Source organism: Lates calcarifer, linkage group LG19 (genome assembly GCF_001640805.2).
Source record: "Lates calcarifer isolate ASB-BC8 linkage group LG19, TLL_Latcal_v3, whole genome shotgun sequence".
Taxonomy (NCBI): domain Eukaryota; kingdom Metazoa; phylum Chordata; class Actinopteri; family Centropomidae; genus Lates; species Lates calcarifer.
Window position 1 is genome coordinate 16,002,142 of NC_066851.1, and position 22,300 is coordinate 16,024,441.

The 22,300-nt window shown below is 41.0% G+C and overlaps 2 protein-coding genes across 3 annotated transcripts; one reads left to right on the forward strand and one right to left on the reverse strand.

Moving 5' to 3' along the window:
* The first annotated feature begins 2,633 nt into the window (after positions 1-2,633).
* lclat1 (lysocardiolipin acyltransferase 1) lies at positions 2,634-13,691 on the forward strand. 2 transcript variants are annotated; one of them, XM_018663701.2, is made up of 6 exons: positions 2,634-2,708; positions 7,762-7,929; positions 8,399-8,597; positions 8,841-8,987; positions 10,040-10,156; positions 11,241-13,691. In XM_018663701.2, exons 2-6 carry the CDS (start codon positions 7,762-7,764, stop codon positions 11,765-11,767), a joined length of 1,158 nt encoding a protein of 385 aa, XP_018519217.1. In that variant the 5' UTR covers positions 2,634-2,708; the 3' UTR covers positions 11,768-13,691. The 2 variants fall into 2 exon arrangements, with proteins under 2 accessions (XP_018519217.1, XP_018519215.1); XM_018663699.2 differs by having other exon boundaries at positions 2,650-2,996.
* A 2,207-nt stretch (positions 13,692-15,898) lies between these two features.
* LOC108875057 (protein yippee-like 5) lies at positions 15,899-20,035 on the reverse strand. The gene is made up of 3 exons (XM_018663712.2): positions 19,867-20,035; positions 18,369-18,534; positions 15,899-18,245 (listed from the first exon to the last, which is right to left on the reverse strand). Exons 2-3 carry the CDS (start codon positions 18,507-18,509, stop codon positions 18,021-18,023), a joined length of 366 nt encoding a protein of 121 aa, XP_018519228.1. The 5' UTR covers positions 18,510-18,534; positions 19,867-20,035; the 3' UTR covers positions 15,899-18,020.
* Positions 20,036-22,300: the final 2,265 nt, after the last annotated feature.

Below are 22,300 nucleotides of genomic sequence, written 5' to 3' on the forward strand. Positions count from 1 at the left end.
ACAGCTCCACAATTAATCAGAGTCGAGCACACTCAATACTCTGCCAAACTGCTCTGTGTACCTGCACGTGTGTGGACCAGTCTTGGCAGACATAATGCAACTGCTGGACTCGCAGCTATAAGCGCATATTTGGATGGATGAGTCTGAGCACCATGGGACTCATATTTAACAGGGTGATGTAAGGTGCGTCACCATCTCATCCTCAAGCTTTTAAAGCTTTGATCAATACAAGTCTGCTAGCATCTGCTTTTATACTGTAAGTTTGTGTGTTAATGTGCTAAGCCACAGTCTGCTGCTCTTCCATAGGCTGTTGTTGATAAAAATAGACATCTTATGGCTCTGCCACTCTAATCCTTATTCCTCAGAGACCAGAGTGGAAAAAAGAGAAGAAAGAGAGAGGGGAATAGGACCGGGGACACAGATGGAGATAAACACACAGAAATTAGGATGCAAAATTGGGGCTATGGTCAAAAACAAACAAACAAAAAACACAGGAATGTCATGTGCCGTTGAAAGTGCGAGGGTGAGACGTGCCGTCAACCTGAAGAGGAAGTGAACTGAAAGCGAAGAAGACTCACGTTAAATCATCCATGCCCCTTCTTTGAACTACCAAAAAAAGCACAGCGAAGGTCATTAGAGGCAAGAATGTTCTGAAAAAACAAACTGCATGAGTTCTTTTTTCAATAAAGCCTTGTTAAAGTGCTATCAACAGACTCCATTCAAAATCAACCAAAACACAGTGTACAATGCCCGAAAAAAGTCACTCCGTTTCTCTCTCTCATGTGGACTTGCATAAGTGGAATGGCATGTCTAACATGAATTAACCTTGCTGTTCTCTACATTTATCTGTTAATTTGATCCAAACCTTCACCCATTGCATTTAACTTGGCTCACCTCCTGTGTCATCTTTATCAGCAACAATAACTTAAGTGAAAATGTTTTATGTTTTTCATGGATTAAAATAACTGTGATTCTTACCAGAGGGCCTAGATATTTGGAATTCTTAAAGGGGATATGATTAGGAGTACCTGATCATGTTGCTTCTGCTGAATTATTTTAGACAGGCATCATTAATCTTTGGTGAGTTGGTACCAAAAAAAAAAAAAAAAAGAGAGAGCCTGTTTCAAACTTTTTCCGCTCCCCTCTGAAGTGATGCGTTGACCCTTGAGGAGTTTATACTGATAAAGCTATACAGTTCACTCAGTCTCTCAGATAGAGTGCATGCCACAGGGAGCAGGTCATGGAAAAGTCTTGAGTTTGACTAAGTGCACTCTCTCTTTTACCCTGTCTGTCAGTCCTTCTCTACCTCACTCACCACACACACACACATACGTACACGCAAGAGAGTACATGTGAATGCTTGGATACACTCAGACACATTGACCAAGCTACGCACTCACACATCACTGAATGCTGAGGTAATTTGTAACAGTAGAACAGCCCATAACTGTGGGTAAAAGAAACAAATGACACATGCTAGGATTTACACTACTTTAAAAGGCTATGTTGGGGGGACTCAGTCAAGAAGTATATCATGAATACCATGCTTGAGATTTGAATGAGTTCTGACATATTATTAACACAGGGATCTTGGGGAGGAACACCGCAACTTAAGCAAAACCTCATGAGCTCTGAAAAGAGGATTAGTGAGTGTAAAAGTAGTTACAAAAGCTAAGTATGAACTACAGGTATCAGTGTTTACAGACATTTACCACTGCAAAGTTTAAACTGAAATTAAGTAAGCAGGGTCTACTACTAATTCACTCTTTAAACCAAAAGCTGTGAATGATGAACTTCTTCTCAGCTTGTTCATTGTTGACCTGTATTAATGATTTAAATGATTTTATTTAGTTAACTGGATAAATTACAATAATTCTAAAAAGTTAATTTAAATAATGATGCTGTGATGGATTAACTGCAGTAATTACATTTTTTTTGGCCTCACATACAAGAGGCTTGTTGACTTTATCTGGTGTAATTGTTTTGTATATTATGCGCTGAGCTTGAAAAGCTCAGCTGCTTCATGTTACTCTTTGAGAATTGCCATTTTATGCTACATTGTTCTTCTTCTCCTCCACCACATTTTTAAAGGGAAATGTCCTTTTTACTCCACTACATTTATCTGAGAGATATAGGTACAATTTACTTTGTAGATTAACTTGTGATCAAACTCTAAAATATGATAAACTATTAAAGATTTTATTTCCCAACAATATTAAGTAGTCAAAGGTAGCGTCATCCCTATAAGCTACAACAATAATGATGATGATGATGATGCAAATGCAAACAAACTATATAAAGTAATACAATTCACATATAGGCTTCTACTCAAATTTTTTACCTTAGTAATTTATTTTGGTAAGATTTTGAATGATACAATTGATGAGTCACAGATCTGAGTACCACCACTGGTACAAGCATTGGGTTTTTTCTTTCCACTGGCGCTTCATGTGTTCATGATTTTCATGATATTTTGACTACTGCTTAATATATAATAAATATACAAACCATAGTAACTATCAGCATGTGAAATCTACAAAGCGTTCTGCATGAGGATACACTATGGCAAGTTTTGCTCCACATACTGTTTCTGCGGTTTGCTGTCACCGACTCGATGACTGCGGTTTGCATAAACAACACCCCCTGTTGACGTCTGAGCGTAAGGACAGGTGAGAGGTGACAAGTTGAGAGGTCGCGTTAGCAAGACGGTAAGGCTGCTACACTTTTGCTGCAGTTTTACTGAGTATAGGTACTCAAAGACAGCGACATTTGTCGGGGTTCGTTTGTCTGGCTCGGCTATATATCTCACGACGGGCGCCAGCTTTGACGACCGGTAACGCAGTTGTTGATAAGCTTTGTCAGTTAGCTCACGTTAGCAAGCTGCTAGGCTAGCCTGCTGAGTTGCTATGTCGCAACCGAGTGTTTGGATTCACTGGAGCTAACGTAGCTAGCTCATCCCAAAACAAACTTTAATTCGGGAGAAAAAAACACTAAAGGTGGGTATATTGTCATCCAACAGTATGTAGTGAGTGTTTGACAGCAGTTTGTGCATTAGCCAAACAGGCGAGATAACGTTGGCTAACATGTGCTTGCTTGTGTTTTATGGCTTGCTAAGTTAGCTTTCATGTTGTTGTTTGTGTCAGCTTGGTTGTTAATGGCAAGTAGCCCGACTGTAACCTGCACTGCAGTCAAAGACTTAACACTGACAGCATGTAGCCTCATCAGCTAGTGCTTCCAAGTGAGCATCATAGGCCATCGTTATTTTATCGACAGCACAACCTAAAGTTGAACTAAGTTTCCAAGTTAAAGTTATTTAGGTGATAACATTTACCAATGCTGCTCTCAGTTTGTCATGGTCGTTAAGACAAACTCAACACGTCCAGTATGTTGTCATTACGTTAGCTTTGTATTAGGCTAGCTTTCATACTTTATCTCACCACTGCTTGTCGCTTATTTGCATGTAAGATTAGGCGAAGTAATTATTTACGAGGCAACATGCTAACTGAAGAGACGATTATTTACAGATAGACCATGGCACATCTCGTTGAAGACCGGTTTATGTGACCGCTTAGTTTAAAGTTAAACTTTGGCTAATCCGTGTTGTCCGTCTGGTTAAAGTCCTTGCTCCTTCTTTGCCCCACCCCGGGTAATGGAAAACGCGTGTACTATAAATAATGGTACAATAGCTACTCCTAAATCTTGATTAGATTGCATCTATGAGGCGTGGTTTATTTAGTCCGCGGTTCCTAAAGCGGGCTGATTTAATCACAGAAAATGCCTTGCGTTATTGAATTGATTGAGAAGGTAGATTGAGAAGGCCCGCGACGCAGACACTGGCGTACACCTTGCTCCCAAGCCCATTTCTTATCTATAGGTTTTATGGGCTAATTCAGGCACATGCTCATACACTCAGATACTGTCAGAGTGTATGACAGTATGTGATCAAAATTTCTTCTTGATCTAATGCATGATCTAAGTCTTGTTTCCACTGTAATTACTGTCAGATCTGTAGGTGACAAGCTTTATTACATTTTTTTGTCAGTAAAGGGCATTGTTAGGGAATAGTGACTCCTGACAACCAATGTCTAACTTGATGAGAACCTCATCATCTCACCCTGTGTTAACCTTTCCAAATGTTACTCAGCTATTCACAGAGGTTGTTTAGCTGCAACCACAGGTTTTCTCAATGAATTGATTTCATTATAAAATGTCAGTAAGTAATTAACAGTGCCCTCTGATAATTCTCAAAACCCACGATGATATATCACAGCTTGTAAAGCTTAAACATTTTCCGATCAGAAATGTTGCAAGAAACACAGCAGATCATCACATTTGTGAAACAAGCAACTATGTGTTGCTTATCAAAATAGTTATTGTTGCAGCTCTAAATGTGTCCCAAAGAGTCTTACTGTGTTTCATTCCTCTTTTTTGAACTTATTTTAATTCTATTCCTATTTTGCCTGTCTGTTTGGCAAAAGGATGGCCAAAAGTTATGTAAGTTTACAAGAAATTGAATCAGTTTTTAAAAGGAGTGGTTAGGCAATAGCAAGTTTGAGAGTTACTGCGGAGTATTTCTGGAGGAGACTTGGTCTCTCCAAGTGCCCTTAAGATCAAAAAATAGACCTGCACTTAAATCTATTTGCAGTTTAATTATCTATTTCAGCCTTCCTCTCTTTCTTTCTTCCCTCTCTTACACACACATACACACACCACTTAAGCACATTGTTTAGCCTAGACACGCTTGACCTCTTCACTCTGCTTTGCTCTGTTGGGATGTCTGGTCTTGGCTTAAAGTGAGGAATGTAAAATGATTGCCAGAGAATTCAGACTTGGACTATGAGGAGTATGCTGTGCATTGCCTGTGGTGGTGTGTTTGGGGAAGTGCTCTCAGGATCATTACTATGGTGATTAAATAAATGTTAAACCAACCCAGATGGATGGGGCTAAATCAAACTCACAAGGGGTACTAGCCTTGGAGTATGAAAACAAAAGCGTTTCCGTGGATGCCTTACATAAATAGTCTTGCGTCCCTGGTACCCATACCAAGCGGAAGAAAAACATGTTTATTTAACACTTCAGTGTTCATAATTCTCACATCTCTTGCTCCAGGTGTGTCATGCCTGTATGCTGCATGTATGAATTGGCTTGTCTGATTGTTCCAGCAGCCACCCAAGGGTGTGTTTTTTCTGTGCGTGGGGACATAGCCTAATTGTGGCAATTGTGCTGAGCAAGCCTGTTTCCTCACCTCTCTCATGCCTCACATTTTCCGTTGTTAGAGCCAGTAACCCTTAAACCCTTATTGCCAGCATAATCATGCACGCAAACACACTTGCATTTTTTTTTAAACGCACCTTCAGCCACTGTGGTCACTCACTGCTGTGAGACTTGCTGCGTCATGGTTCCACAGGAGGTTGTCAATGAGTGCAAGATGATGGGAGCATTGAGGGCAGGTAGTCTGAACTGAAGGCTTGTGCAATCATAACCGTAATTGAGGTGGAAAGGTGTGAGCTGCAGTTCACTTAAAAGAAGAAAACACCTGCTAGATGAAATAGCTCCTTGTAGCATCAGCTCAGACTTTCTGCGTCAGCAAGGCTGAGGTGTAATCAGATCAGCACTCGCTGTATTTCCCCTTTCAACCTCTCTTTAACTTTAGTAATAAACTGTGAGTGAATGTTAACCATTTGTCAAGGTTATTTTAATTGACATGCATTTCTTTTTCATATAGTCATACAAACTAGATCCAGAACTAGATCTGAATTGAACTTGCATGAGTAGAGACTTTGACTGTTCAAATTAGGTGTATTTACATAGGCTTTCATCACCAGTGTCTCAGCATGTAAAGGTGCAGCACATCAAAAACATTTGACATTTAAATTATTTGCTCAAGGGCATTTTGAGGTGTGTTATTCATCCCTTTGCCTTAGATTTGGATGTTTTTAGTTTGATTAAATGGAAATACATTGGTTTTTTTAGGCACTCAGTTTGACCTTACTTAGTGGCTATTTGGTTACTTTTTAAAGGCTCTGCACACTCACACAGGTGTTTTAAATTCAGGCTAATTAGACCTCCTCTCAGGTCTGGTGGAGCCACACTAGGAACTACACAAGGTCACCAAAAGTTCATGTACTAATGAGGTACAACAAAGCAGGTGCAGCAAGATGAACAGGACAGTGAGGGAGATGTCAATCAAGGACACAGTCCCTAGAAGGGAAGTAATCAGGAAAATAAGTTAAAATATTTATGCTGGGTGTACCATAGTTTACCATAGGATTTTTGAGAGAAAACGCATGTAACATTTGGAAGCTCAAGTGGTCACCACTGATGTCACTGAAATGACAAGGGATCACCTTTGGTTATCCAGATGAGCCCCTTTAAACTGATCAGATATGTCACGAGCAATTAAAGGTCCTGTTACATGTCTTTAAATTTCAGGATTACAGGTTCAGTTCACTTCCCTCAGGGATCTAATAACCACATGGTATTTCTGCTATGTTGCAGCTACTGTTACAAACACATTTAACCAGTGTTTACGTAAATGTTTTCCCTTTACAATCATCCAGAGTGCTGCTGTCTAAGCTGTTTGTGTTATGTCTGCTTATTTCAAAGCAGTTATTACATCAGCTTTTTTCAAAATTGCTTAGTAATGCTTACATAAGCCTGAATAATGCACAGGGTTTTGATGACTCATAAGGGTAATTATCAAACTAGAGTTGTTATCAAATCTTTCATGTCTTTATCAAAGCACAATAAAGATGTAGTTCATCAGTTCAATTGTACCTTCATTAGTTCGTTATCATGTATTACTAATACCAGGGTCACAGGCTGTCAACGATAACAGCTTTAGGTGCTGGCTGGTGCTCCTCCACTATAGAAATAGATCCGCTATGAAGGCTTTGTTCTTTTGTATTTTAAGCTATCAAGCCGAGTGTCACTTTGCACACTCTCATTTGCTTTACACTTTGCTTTCGATTATACTTGGTTAGAGACAACCACCACATTTCCTGTACTGTTCGAGGTAGGAGTGAGCAATATGGATGAAATCCTCTCTCCCAGTATATCTGTATTTTACATCCCAGTATCATAAACTGAAAATAGATTTTCTGGAAAATATAGGAAGATAGGAGGAGATGGCTACCACAGTTTAGCAAAATAGCTCAGCACAGTACAGCACAGCAGTATGGCATTTATTCTCATGGTATACAGTATATCGTCATATTGCTAACACTTAGTCCCATTTTACAGTACTTGAAAAAATGAAAAATTAAAAAATTAAAATCTATTATGTTAAGATTGTCAGAAAAGGTGCCTCAAAGTTTATGCTACTGTACAGACTGTACATTCAGCAAATCATTTCAAGGCCACAGCCACACTTGATTTAGTGACCATGCACTCATAATTTGTTACCCACAGTCAGAAAGGTTCTCCTATTTACATTCCACGCCAGGAATGTCTGCCCTGGATTTTCCACTGTTTGTGGGAAAATATGTCAGAAGAACTAGAGACCAGCAGGCTTTGCTATTGATGAGAGTGTTGATAATCTTGTTTGTTTCATGTTGAGTTGCTCCACTTCAGCTCCTTTCCATAGTGGAGATACAAGTCAGGAATAAATTCCATAAACAACTTTTCCTTTCTTTTCTTTCTTTTTTTTACCCCCTTCTTACTAAAACAACTTTAGTTCATGCTTTGACTGCTTAAGACCACTTCATTTATCTAGCTGTGACTTATACTCAAGCTAATATTGTCTCATTCATCTCTCCACAGATGGCTGTGTCTGTGCGGGGCCTGTACTTTGTGGTGACCCTGTTTTTGGGTAGTTTCTTTGGGAGTGTCTTCATGCTGGGTCCAGTTCTGCCCCTCATGCTGCTGTCTCCGGCTTGGTACCGCTGGATCACGGATCGCGTCGTTGCTACCTGGCTCACCCTTCCTGTGGTGTGTACACCAGACTAGCCTTTACTTAGCCTGCTTCTGTGGGTGCCAGATGGTCTCAAGTCACCTGTGTTGGACAGAGTCATGATAATCTGTGTCATCTCACCCTTATTTATGCCTCCCTATTTAATCAGATTTTATTTTTGTCAGAAGTACACTTCATTTATTCAGATTGCCCTTGAGAACAATTATGCAAATCTTGTTTACAGTAACCCTATGAATTGATCGCCTTATTTATTTTATTTTTATCTGACTCTTTTTCTCTCTCTTAAATTCATCTCACCACCTTTCCTCTTCCCAGTCCCTCCTCTCTCCCTCTACATCCTTTTTAAAATCTTTTCTCTTTTTTTCCTCTTTTCCCTTGATCTCACTTTTTTCCCTCAATCTCACCCTCGCTGTTCTTTCCATTCATCCTCCTCTTGCACTTTTATCTTTTGTCCTCCATCCATTCCCACCACTCTCCCCTCTTTAGTCCTTGCTAGAGCTGGTATTTGGGGTGAAGGTGGTAATAACAGGTGATGGTTTCGTTCCTGGGGAGCGCAGTGTGATCATCATGAACCACCGTACGCGCCTGGACTGGATGTTCCTTTGGTGTTGTCTGCTAAGGTACAGCTACCTTCGTCTGGAGAAGATCTGCCTCAAGGCTGCCCTCAAAGCTGTGCCTGGCTTTGGTAGGTATACAGCTGGTGCCCTGCCCATAAACACAGTCATATAATATATGCTTTGCATGGCATTTCTTCAAATATATTACTGCAAACTATTACTTTATTACAGAGCACAGGTACAAAAAAGGCCCAGTCTCAGATCTCACAAGGACGTTTCCTGAGAAACATAGTTTTCTGTCTGCTTTGAGAATCAGTTGCACATGAGAAGTAATCAGTTACATATGTAAAGACTTTGTACATGTTTTCCAGGCTGGGCGATGCAGGTGGCCTGCTTCGTTTTTATTCAGCGTCGTTGGGAGGAGGACAAGAAGCACTTGGAGAACATGCTGGACTACTTCTGTGACATCAGAGAGCCTCTGCAGCTGCTGCTGTTCCCAGAGGGCACAGACCTCACTGGTGAGAAATACAGAATGCATTACTCCCTCCATTCATGCGACAGTTTGCCCACATTTCGGTTGTTATTCTCAGTATGTATTTGCCCACCAACCAGTTTCCAGAGTTCGCTGCGGCCCTACACCTGTCTTACGCCTTTGCACTGACATTGTTATGCAAACACAATTTCAGAGTGATAAGGCATAGCCAAATCCCTTGACGCACACACCACACAGTCATTTCTGCAAGAATGCTCTGATCTTTCAATCCATGCAACAGTGACACCAGTGTCTAAAGCCCTTTCGGATCACAATTAAGCCAGTCAAAGTCCCGAGTAGCTTTACTAGGGGAAGCTTAACTTCTCTTTACATATCATGATGTCATGAGGGGTCCAGTGTAGTTACATCATAATTGGCCAGAAGCTTTTCAGGCTTTAAAGATTGTTTCACTTTTGATGTTGTGTTGGCACCTGTGTACCCGTCTGCGTTTAATCCTCTTAAACCTCAAAGCTTAATTTGACGCAAGAAACAAGAGGATGTATACAGTATGTTCCTGACGTCTTATGCAGACGTTGTCCTGTTCTTTACATAGTCTAGAGACACACATTCAGACCTCCATCTACAGCATTGTGTTTCGGATGCTGTTAAGACCTTCGACAAATTAACCCTTTATGAAGCTTGTGGAGCTAGTGTGAACTAACTGAAAGGTTGTATAAAAATGACAAGTTAGATAGTTGTTAGAGCAGAGACCTGATCAGCACAGGTCTGTCCATAGTTCTTTTGTACTACAAGTCTGTCCAAAGGAGCCACTTGTTACATAATATGACTAATGAGTCATGCTATAGTTTACATGTTCCTGTAACAAGTTCCTGAAGAATGTTTGGTTAATAAACACTCATCTTTCCTGTGTTTATGTACCCCTCTGGTTTTTGCAAATGTGTTAGCATTTGTCACTGGAGGATGTACTTCATAAATGTAGTCATATCCTGTAACCAGCATCATTGTTATTATTATTGCTGCTATTTTTATAAGGATATACTGTTATTTTTGCTATTTATTACTCTGTGTCTCATGCAGAAAATACAAGAGCAAAGAGTGATGCGTTTGCTGCCCAGAACAACTTGCCAAAATTTGACTACGTGCTGCATCCCCGAACCACTGGATTCACCTTTATCGTGGACAGACTACGAAAAGGTTAGCTGTGATCCACATCAACAGTTTCTGAAATTGTGTTATGTTTACATTAAACATGGCAGTGGTCTACTTATAAATCTGCCAAAAATATTGTGGATGGTTGGCAGTCAAACAGCAAACATGTACAATGTGTTAACTCATTTACAGAATTAGCATTATTTGGCTGCAAGGAAAGTAAGTAGGACACAAAGCCTGCCATTATTATGGAAATATTTTATCAACAGTGGAAAATGACGTGACGCCATGATGACTGAAGTTATTCCACTGAGACTGTTTGTAAAAGAGAGATCATACCTGTTATTCGTCAGAGTTTTAGACCTATGTTTCATCCTGCTGCCAGCCATTACAACACCCCTGAGATTCTCATGTTTCCCTATGAGCTAATTCTGGCAGGTCTCCAGAGTTCTTAAATACCACCTCTGGCCCTGCCGTCTCACCCACACCCACCCTGGATGCTGAGCTTGGCACTAACTCTCCAAGCAGGTGTTGTGAATCAGTGTGATGTCATCAGACTTAGCTAATTCTCCTCACCCTCTCCATGCACCACTGACAGACATGCTGTGCATGTTGTCTTTGTCCAAGTCCGCTGTGCCCCTCTGAGCTCTATTTTTACTGTGGTAGAGCTGAGCTGTACAGAAGCAGGCGCTGGCAGGTGTCATCCTGTCCACTTGATATTTCATTCAACTCTCCCTGTGTGTCGTAAGGGCACTGTAGTTCACTGATGATGGTATAGAGCTCATGGTGGTTTTTGAAGGCAGAGAGAGGCTCTAAAGCTCTAAGCCCCCTGGATAATTACAGGTACATATGTACTTGAGTTAAGAGCTGGGATTTGGAAGGGTGCGTAACACGGTTTGAATAACCAGTGTGGATGTGGAAAAGGGATAATATTAAGTCTTCCTGTAGTGTCATGTCTGGAATTTCAGTTTACATTAAGTTAGAACTGTTAAGTAGTTTTGACTATTGAAAGTGAAGTTTTTTAAATATTGTTTAAAGTTGATATTTTTGGAGTCTAAATCATGTCTTGCTTTTCTCTCATCAAACAATTATGTTATTTACAATTGACCATTTAAAAATCATGTCCTAGGAGACAACCTGGATGCCGTCCATGACATTACAGTGGCCTACCCCAAGAACATCCCTCAAACAGAACGCCACCTCATCCTGGGGCTTTTCCCGCGTGAGATCCACTTCCACGTCCGCCGCTACCCAGTGGCCTCCCTGCCCTCCTCCTCCTCAGACCTAGAGTCCTGGTGTCGAGATCGCTGGGCCGAGAAGGAGGTCCGTCTCCGTGACTTCTACTCAGGCCAGCCCCGGGGCTTCGACAGGGACGGTGTTGCACGTGTGCCACCTTGTAAGTCAGAGCTGCGAGTGGCTCTGATCAAAGCTGCCTCACTGCTGTATTGGAGCAGCTTCATTGCTCTGTGCTTCACTGGCCTGTGGCTGTGGGCCCCGTTCAGGCTCTATTTCCTGGTCATGGTTGGAGTGTATATGGCTCAGCAGAAGCTGGTTGGGGGGCTGGAGCTGCTGGAGTTGGCCTGCCATCGATACTGGAAGTCGATGGCTGCTGACGTGGGTGACAAGAATAAGGTGCTGGATGGGAAGATGCAGTGAGGATGGAAGACAGGGTTGACTGGACAATGACATGTTATCACCCATGCTCAGCAAGGACACTGAGGACTTGTCTTGGCCTGTTCAGTCCAGAGGGCTAGTGGGTCCCTCCAAGGGATCCAGTCCAGAGCTCCATGCCTTAGAAAGGGAGTAGTAATGAGTGTACCTCCTGATGATATGCATGGCTTCAGTGGAGAGGGCTTACCTTTTGGGGGAAAAAAAAAAATAAGAGGAATGTTTTGTTGTCTTTTGGGTTCAAGGAATTCATCATACATGATGTGTCACCCGCCCTGTATTTCTCTCCTTGTATAATTACGGTTTATTAGCTTGCTGTCAGTGCATTTTATTCGTTTTATGTTGTTTGTTATGGTTGTTTGCAACCTCAGTGTGTCATGAAACAATGCTGTTAGTATTTTTTATACTGTTGCCATCCTTGAAACTGGTTTTATTGTATGCTATGTTGCCATTGGTTTTATATCAGTGTCATAAATTATGGAGCAGAGCCATAGTACAGACCACCTGTACATATGATGACTTGACTCTAACCGATATTCAAAGCAGCACTGTAGTTAGCTGGATTAGACTGATGGGACTAGTTAAATGAATGAGTTCCCAATAACAGTCTCATGCAAGGAAACAAAAGAACAGGTGTAGTTCCCAGAGAATTATTAAGGAGTATGCAGGTATATATGTATCATTGTTTACCTTTATTGGGTATGATTACCCTTTTATACAGACTGGGGAATTAACTTTTCCCAGTTAGTCCTTAGACAAAACTTGTGTGATGTTTATTACCGTATAGGTCTTGAAACATAAAATATGTTATTCTGCTTGTTTGCTCAAGTAGCTTTTGCACATAAAAGCCAAAGGTGAGAAGAGCAGACGTGACATAAAAAAGTAACCAAACAGAATGTAGTCTGTCTTGTCAGGAAAGAGTAGCTTCACCCACAGCTGGCATGGCTGTCCGCGGTCATGCTGAGACAACGCTTGTAATCATCAACTCATTAAGATCAAAGATCTGACTGAGATCTTATGTCTGGATAACTATGGAAGCAGATGAGCTTTGTGCCCTTTCTGGGAATGAAGGGATGCCTTGTAGAGGCAGGATGTGGGTGGTGCTGGGGTGGAAGAATGTCCTGTTGGGACAACATTACCCCTTGATGTGCAGGGTGGCACAGAGGACCAGACTTGGAGTGGAAAACTGGCCCTGAACTCAGCCTAATCCAAAAAAGCCCTGTAATGCCCACCTCTGCCTGTGTCACTCTCTAGAGGACTGGCATTGATGCGCCTGCTAATCTCAATTAGCAAGTGACAGCTGAGAAAGCTACTCCAATTGTGCCAAAAAAGGACAGAAATTGAAACAAGATTGGAGTTGCGCTTGAACCAGACTCTTAGCCACTGACTCTCACTGAGCTCAATGTCCATTTCAAATCATGTTAATTCTGGGAGTTGGGAAACATTTGTGTCTTGGACAATCTCTAGCAGTTTCCAGTAACACTGTGCAGTGTGTGATCTAGCTGACCACTTCAACCCTGTTTTGTGAGATAAATGTCTTTCATCGTTGACCGCACAGTAGAAAGTTGACTGTTTATATAAATCTGAAGCTCCTGTAGTTCCAGTGTAAAGGGGCTGTTTCTAGTCACTGTGATCAGCTGTGTTGACAATTTTTTATCATCAGCATGTTGTAGTTTACCAAACATGGTACTATATCCATTTCCTCCACTCCATTTAAAACTCCCGAACCAGCTAGAATCTTACATGTATTACTCGTTCACTTGTGCTGTTTTGTGTTGCTCATTTTACAATCACTCGCTGATGCTGGACCTCTTTAAAGTCACTGTCCTCAGGTAAACACAGTGGACACTGTTACAAGTCAGTCTCTTAAAGGAAAAAATATATATCTGAATAAATATACTATATCAACTCATTCACGTTTCCATACATTCTTCTTTCAAGTTTTATGGTCAACTTAGAACATGTTTTTTCTGCTGCACCCTGTCAACTCACTTGATCTTTGGGTGAAGTAATAGCTCCTGTCATGAGATTGACAGTATCATCAGTTGACAACTGTATAGCGTGATGATACTGCATTGCGTAGGAATTGTGACAGTAGGTTTTCCTGTTTTCACACTGCCTGTTTAAATTGCTGCAGGGCATCTTGTACATTGTCTCGGCGGCGCTTTAATATAGACTGCACTGTAACAATCACTACACCGCAGCGAATGAGTCAACAAGACCTTGAACGCTCGTGTTACACAACACCAGGGCCGTAGTTTGCCTTGCGTGTTTTGTACACACATACATTCTAGTCCACCATAGACAACCAAAAAGGTCAGGAGCTTTGAAGGTGAAGTGCAGTCACCATAGTAACTAATGTTGACTCCCCTGTCTCCTAGCAACGGGATGTGGAGTGATGTCAATGGAAAGCATGCTATTTTCTCCTGCTGACAGAATGATGTCACTCCTTTGTGTGCGTGAAGAGAGAGTGGTGGAAAGTGAGAAGTTTATTTCTATATTCTATATCGCCCCACTCTCCTGAGGGGATAGAGGGAGTGGGTGTGATGCTGACATCCCGTGGAATCAAAGAAAGACAAAAGGGGCGAGGATAAACTAAAATAGCTGTCTGGGGATGATGATTCACGGGCCAATTAAGGGTGCAATTATGCTCCGGGTTCTTTTTTTGGTCCCTTCTTAGCCCCATCAAATCAACCTCTGCATCAGAATATAACTTCAGATTCACTCTGATGGGTTTGACAGTGGGTGGAAGGAAGACGGATGATACACACAGGCTCCATCATTCTGCATGAGACACATGAGAGCATCACTTCAGTAGTGTGTCTTTTTTCCTATTATTAGATTTGTTCCTACTGACTCTTAGTAATAGAATAGTCCGATGACTGTAGAGGAGCCTGAGGTTAAAGCTTTGAGGGAATCTCAGTGTCTCTAAGTCCTGCCCAAGAGCACTGTAGAAGTCTCTGGGGGGCAGTGGAAAAACAGCTCTCTCTGTGAACACACACACACACACGCACATAAAGACTATGTCACATCTAGATTTGTGCCATGTCTTTCCAATTGCATGCAGACTAATAGGATCAACAAGGCAGTGTAATTATCCTTATCTGGCCAGATGGCTTTTTCAATAAAGATGGCAGACAATCCTGAGGTTACACAGGGACAAAGTCAAAGACTCCTATGAATTATAAAGCAGGACAGTCAGTTCTCTGGAGATGGAGCCTCCCTTTTTGCCTCAAGTCATGTCCGGCATTTAAATGGCACTAGATATGGTCATAAAACCATCAGTCTTCTCAATCCATTAATGCTTTGGATCTCTCAAGAAAAGAAAACAAGCAACTGCAGTGGATACAAAAATAGACCAGAACAGTTTGTTGTGTTCAACAACCTTAATTAATATTTGTGTGAGCTAAGTTTGGTGCTGCGTGCTCGGTGCGGGGGCGCCTCCAGGAGTGACCGCAGAGAAGCAGACCTGTTGTTGATCCCACCGCTGTGACACAGACCCCCTCACACAGACACACCAACAAAGAAACCTTCCAACAGGATCAGAGCTATAAATAACTCTACGGCAGCACCGCAATATTAGTGGGTGGATTAGGGCTGAATCGTCACCGCCTATTTATAAACCCGAAATGCAGTCAAACCTCTGCATTGTGGGTGATTCACAGTGAGTACTGAATAGGTGGGATTAAGCAGGATTTATAGTCTTGGTGTGGTATGTTTTTGGTAGCAAATCGTTGCTTTTCTCTTTCACCTTTTCTCCTATTGACTCACTCTGTTATTTGCCTTTTTTGGGCACATATATAACCTTAAATAATTCAGTAGCATTTCATTCTTTTTCTCTGTTCCAGGGAGTAACATCACTAACATGTATTTCTAGCCTGCATTGAAGCTCTACAGACCGCACCAAGCAGGCTAACGTCAGAGGCAGGCAAGGGACTCAGCATCATGCTTCCAAGGGAAAAACATCTTCAGACATCATCCTGTTACTCAGTATTCTGCTGCCACCTGCAGGTCCAAAGCTTTGGTTATCCTCCCCTCAACAAGATCCCTTTATGGAAGTGAACATGGACACAAAAACATGCACTGAGCTATGAAACAAGCGCAGACACGACAGGATAATTCAACCCAGCAAGACTATATCTTTATTTAGAAATCACATCAGAGAAAATCTTGCTATTGCCATACAAGAAAACTTTTTTTTTCAAACCTCCAATCAGGAAAAAAATACAGTAAGATAAATGCATCAGTCAATAAAATAATAACAATAATAATAATAATATAGAGTAAAGCAAATAAAAACAGTTGGCCTATCAATAAAATGCTAAAATTGAACAATAAATGATAACTATATTGTCTTGGCCATTGACTGTACACTGCACTGACTTGGGGATAAAGATGGTCTCAGTTTCCTGAATATATTTAATTTAACTTTTTTTTTTTTTTGTAGAACTTGCTCTGTCTTTGCACGACCTTGTAAAGGCGAGAAAAAACATTAACAGTGTCACTTGTGAAGGCTGGACCATTCTGGTAATGCCTGCAGGCATTCACCCCCTGAAATGGCACCATGTTGCACCAGGGCCATGATGCTATGCTGCAACCCAGTCCAAAAATAACCTCAAATGTCATAAAAATTTAGATTTTCTTTGAAACAATTTGACAATATAAAATAGAGGCTCTGGCCTAGTCAGAGACACAGGCTTGTATTTAAAGACAAATTACTCCATTAAAGCTTGTCTGGCTTTGTGTTGGAAGGAACAAGTCATCTTAGGACCAAATGTGCCCTAAGCCCAGAATTATAAAAAGAGAAAGGGTCACTATCTCAAGAGTAATTTGGCCCCAGTAGTTCAGCCTCAGCATTCAACATTAATTTAAATGAATACAGTTTAACACCGATCAAATATTTGGTTTGCTGTTTTTTCCAACACTGTGCTGTGTTACAGAAAAAGGAGTCTGCTAAATCCAAACTGTGTTGTGGTTCAAGACGCTCCCTCAGAGGCTCTGTTAGCTCATCCCCTCCCCAACTGTCACCCATCTCATTCTGAACGCCTGTGTGACCCATCCTCCCATAATCCTGTCCTTAAGCCAGCAGGCAGCCAGAGAATGTCTCCATCGCCTCCTCCGTCATACTGAAAGACACATGGCTGGAAGGTATGTGCTCCTGACATATCGCCAGAATGACATGTTAGCTTTTCACACGGCACAGAATCCATGGTAACAGATGCTGATTGGTAGAACTGTGTAGGATTCATTCCAGGATTTTCTACTGTACAGGAGCTCACTTCCACACTATGAACTGCATGAATGGGGACAATTAAGCCACTTTGTGTACAATTCCAAAAAATGTCATGTCAATCAAAACAACTGCACAGCATGTGAGCCAAATCTAAATAAAACTGCTATTATCATCATCATCAAACACAACAATGAATACTTAAATATGACATCAATCTGTGCGGTCCTTACGGATTCATTTGGATGAGAACAGAGATTTGAAACACTGCTACATTCATTACACTACCAGCTAATAAAAGGTAAATGATATTGAAATTACAACTACCATTGTCTGAATTTGTGCTCAGGGCCACACAATACACAGAGACAAAGTTCACAACACAGAAGCACAACCCCACAAAAGTAATATGTAGAGTGACACCTGCACTGGTTAACACTGCTGTGTAGACTGGGCTGGTTGTTTTGCCCATGTCTGGGTGGTGAACACACTCTACTGACTAAATAAACAGAACAACCAGGTGATGTTTCTTTTTTTTAATGTGGCTGACTGTGTCTATTATTATCATGCATGTGTTTTAACTACCATACAAAAAAGTGTGGAGCATGCCTTGTGCGGAGATGATGAAAATTCTGTGTATGAACACTTAAACAAGTGAGGTTACAACTCCTAACAGTGTCCCCAGTTGTTATGGGGAAGGGGGTGGTGAGTGGTGGGTGGGGTACCCTGTGACACATAAATCAGGGAATATTTTGGGGAAGCCTATTCAGCAAGAACAGATCCAGCAAACCAATCTTCTAATCAGCAGAGGTCAAAGGTCACAGGCCAGAGACAGGGATAAGGTGAGGGTGAGAGTGAGGGAGGGCGGTGTCAGCCAGAACTTCACTGACCACTAAGTCTGCAGGTGGTGATACGCAGCACAGAGGCGAGAGGATAAAGGAGGAGGGAAAGGAGGACACAGGAGTGAGCCTTCCCACATAAAGTTAATCCAACTTTGGGGGGGTGTGGGGCTCACGAGTTGTCTGAGGGGACGTGCTCTTCGAAGCCCTCGCTCTCCCTAACCAGCGCCCTCTCCAGGATGACACGTCCCTCCTTGTACCGCTGACTGTCCTCGGTGGCAAACTCATAGATCCAGCCCAGCTTGCTGTTGCAGTTCTTGCAGCTCACGTCTCTCACCATGTGCCTCCCGGTGAGCATCACTCTGTCCTGTACCTCGCTGTACTGCAGGTTCACCACCTACGGGGTTGAGACACAAGCGTGCACACAATTGTTTCAAGCAAGGATTTAGATGCTGAATTTGCGTATCCTGCCTGATTCAGGAGATCATGATCCTTCTTTGCTTCATGGCTTTCACCATACCTTATTGAAGAGGAAAGCTCTGCCCGTGGCTCCCGTGAAACGTGTCGAGATAAGCTCAGACCGATTAGTCAGGATGGTGTCACAATTGGCGCAGGAGAAGAGGCGTGTTCCACCAATGTGGTCCAAGAAGATACGTCCCATTGTGAAATCTTTGGGAATGACTCAACTACAGTAGGAGAAAACAACAAGTAAACAGTAAACTATTTATTGTCAGAAAGTGGACAAAAAACAGAACTTGAACACACATACCTGGAGTTGAGCAACATGCCAGTTTATACCACAAGCCATATAAATGTGAGAACTGTAGGGGGATTTGTCACACAATTCCATTCCTTTAACAATGCAATGTTGAGGCTATCGTGAGCTCTGTGCAGGACTGTTTCATGGTTATTTTTTTTGTCACATGGGGTTATTATACCTGTGAAGACACCCAGTTACACAGGCTATAGTATCTAGAGGTGCTAAGTCAAAGGCGGCTGGGTTCAGTTTGAGTAACCGCAATGAAATAAGGAAGAAGTGAAGTTATTTCAGCTTCTGTCTGCCTGTCTATCTTTGTTGCTTGCTCCTCTCTTTTTTGTGCGCCTTTATCTCACAGCCATTTACCTCTCACGAGGTGATGAGAGGAGGATAGGTGAGAATAGGTTTTAATATATATTAGCATCAATATTAAGAGGTGTGCTTGATTTGTCAAATCATTTAATTCATTGGACTAACCAAAACAGATATTCGTATCAGGTTATTCTATCCAAAATAAAGTTACAATCATGATAAATAGATAAATATCACCATTGTTCAGTCACTTTTGACATTTTTTTACTACATTTTTTATTATATTATAATATCCTGTCTTTCAGTCAGTCCTAGTGCAGGTTGACTTTTGAGCACTGTTCCTCTCTTGCAATGGACTGTCCTCATGGCTGGCTTTGCCATTATATTATTAATTATAATTAAACGTCAAGTGTTTGCCACCAATGCAGCAATTATATTAATATCAAGCAACAATATCTGACATCTTTAATAATTTGCAAAGCAACATCCAATGTAGAAAGATACAGATATATAATTACTTTTATGTCGAATGTCTCACCAAAAAATCGAACAATGTGAGCTAAAATTGGTGTTTACTGAGTTGTATTTTGAGGTGTTCCTGTTACTTCCCACTGCCACAGTGGCTCTGATCTCAACAAGTACTTCTTGTTCCTGACTGGCTTGTCATGATTAATGTTGACTGTAGATGGCAGCTTTAGAATGGTGCTGGAAATAAAAGCCAATACGACGAATACCAAAATACACGAACACTCTTGACTAAGCGATAAAAACAGAACACATTATTCGCTTTTCATTGTGGTTTCGGATATTCTGGCTGAGTGGCGTCGTTTTAACTTAAGAAGCTAACGTTAGGTTAGCCGCTCAGCTAACAGCGACAACGATAACAGGCTAGAAACAAGAGAACAACAAAACGCTTTCTTCTGCTTAGCGACAACTGACGGCTTCCTACCGTTTCAGATTTGTCTCAGTGGCACACAATATCCCCACCAGCGACGATGTCACCGATATTTGAGGTGTATTTTTTAGACGCACATCAGTTGTTTGTTCCGTCGTCGTCGTCGTGGCTTTGTTGTTCTTTTTCAGCTGTTCCTGTCTGCGATGCGCTCACAGCTAGTATCAACATCCGGTCATGGCGGAACCACCGGAGTTCCACCAGGGGTCAGCAGAGCCGAGCAAAACCTGGACATAGACGAGTATGGTTGCGAATATACAAACGAAAAGTGAGTATCTTCAGTAGTAACTAAGTACATTTACTCAAGCACCGTGCTTGTACAATTTTGAAACGTCCAGTTTCGACGCACTTGTCTTGAGTGTTTCCACTTTATGCCTATTTTTACTTCCACTCCACTACATTTCAGCAGAAAATATTGTACTTTCCTGACCTCTACATTTACTTGATAGCTTTAGCTTCTAGTAACCTTTTAAGATGAAGAGTAGCAATGGATAATACAACAAGCTTTTAATACATTGTTACAGATTAAAACGGTGGTTTCCAACCTTTTTGACCTGTGACATCTGACAAAAATCACTGCAGTCACATTTCAGATGTCTGTGAGTTGTTAACAGCTTCACCAAACAGTGATTCCTCCTTCTAAACTTCCCACAAGGTTTCATATCGATAAATATTCAAATGGTCCAATACCTCAACAAAAATCAAAGATTAGAGAATAAAGTCTTAAAACTGAAAACAGGTTTGTGTATCAGAACTTTGTTTATTCTTCTTCCTTTTCCCATTAATCATCTCATTACTTCTCAGATTTATCTGTTGTCCCTGTAAATAAAATTTTATATAAATTAGTTCAAACTATCTCCACCTCCAGCAGCTACAACAATAACATGCTGCTCACACACTGATGCATTGGCATTAATCATCTGTCTGAGGGACCAAACCAGTTACTTTAATGGTTTAACTAAATTTTGCTGCTAAAATTAAAGTATTTTCACTGCACAATATTCTCTCTTAGTAAGAAAAAGAAGGATTAAATCAGGCTGGTATAGCCTGATTTGTGTTAGACAGATAAATGTTGGAATGCATTTTGTCCTCCATCACTCACACTGAAATGTATTAGAAGGGGAAAGACTACAGCAATACACACTCAGACATTTGCTGAATTACCAACCAGCAGCAACTGAATGATGGACAAGACAGACAAACAATAGTAGTCTTAGATGTAGCAGTTTAACGTGACAGCAGCCTCATGGATAACAAATATGAGAACCTGCATTTTAGTGCAGAATCTTCAAACTCGTAGTCTTAGGTGTTGGGCCACCATAACATTTTGATGCAATGTATCAAAACCTTATAAACCATAAAAAAATTCTGTTGACTCTACAACATCTAGATAACTTATTGTTTTACTCTCTCTTGATTCCAAGGGTCAGGCTATCTGCAAAGCCAATCTAAGGGCAAACTCATAAAGTATTTAGCAATCTAATCATATCTCATCGCATCTCCAAAACTGAACTCATCTAGTTTTACTCAATTACTGGTTGTCAACATACTCTTATGTAACCCTGAAGAAACATATGAAACACCTGAAAGTTACATTTATCATCACAAGCTAGGAACTGTCTTATGAATGTGTGCTCATTAAAGCAGTCGCGTAGTTTTAAATGAGCAGTGTATTTAACAAAATGAAATTGTGTGACTACACGTATAGTTATTTCAGTGCGTAGTTGTGTCAGTTTTATTATTACTGTACTTTAACATGGAAAATACCCTCTAAAAGCCGGAAAACTTAGACTTTATATCCTGATTAAGGCACAGAATATTTATGGTTGTTTGAGCTTTTACACCCTAATGAGTTTTATTGAGAACCAGAAATGTATTCATTTCCCTGGAAAATCACTCTGGTTACTATCACTGTGTCCATAAACTCTGTCCTGTTCCTTGAAATGATGGAACAGCTTCAAAATGTGACTCTTTATTGTGTCAAATCCTTCTTAGTTGAATATTGAGGTGATATTCATGTGGCCAAAACACAGTTCTGAGATAACAGTAAAAACATTTTTGATTTACAGTGTTTTCAAACCAAATGATACAAAAGATAAAGAGAAAACAGAAAAACTAGGGAACTGATGTCTCATTGGATGGGATTTTTAAAGGTTTCCGTTCAATCAGTGTCTACACTAATATGCTAATTATTTACATACAGTGACATTTGATTTCATTTTTGACTCAGTATTGTCAAAATACTTAACAACATATGATACTCATATGAAGGATTGTGTCAAGAAGGATGTGGAGGAAGGACTGTGATTATTGTCAGGATTTATTGGTGATTCATAAAATGTCATGGTCACAGCCATAAATGTAGCTTAACATTGCGCTGACCCTCTAAGTGTCCGTTTGGTCTGTTACAAAACATGAGGATACTCTCGAG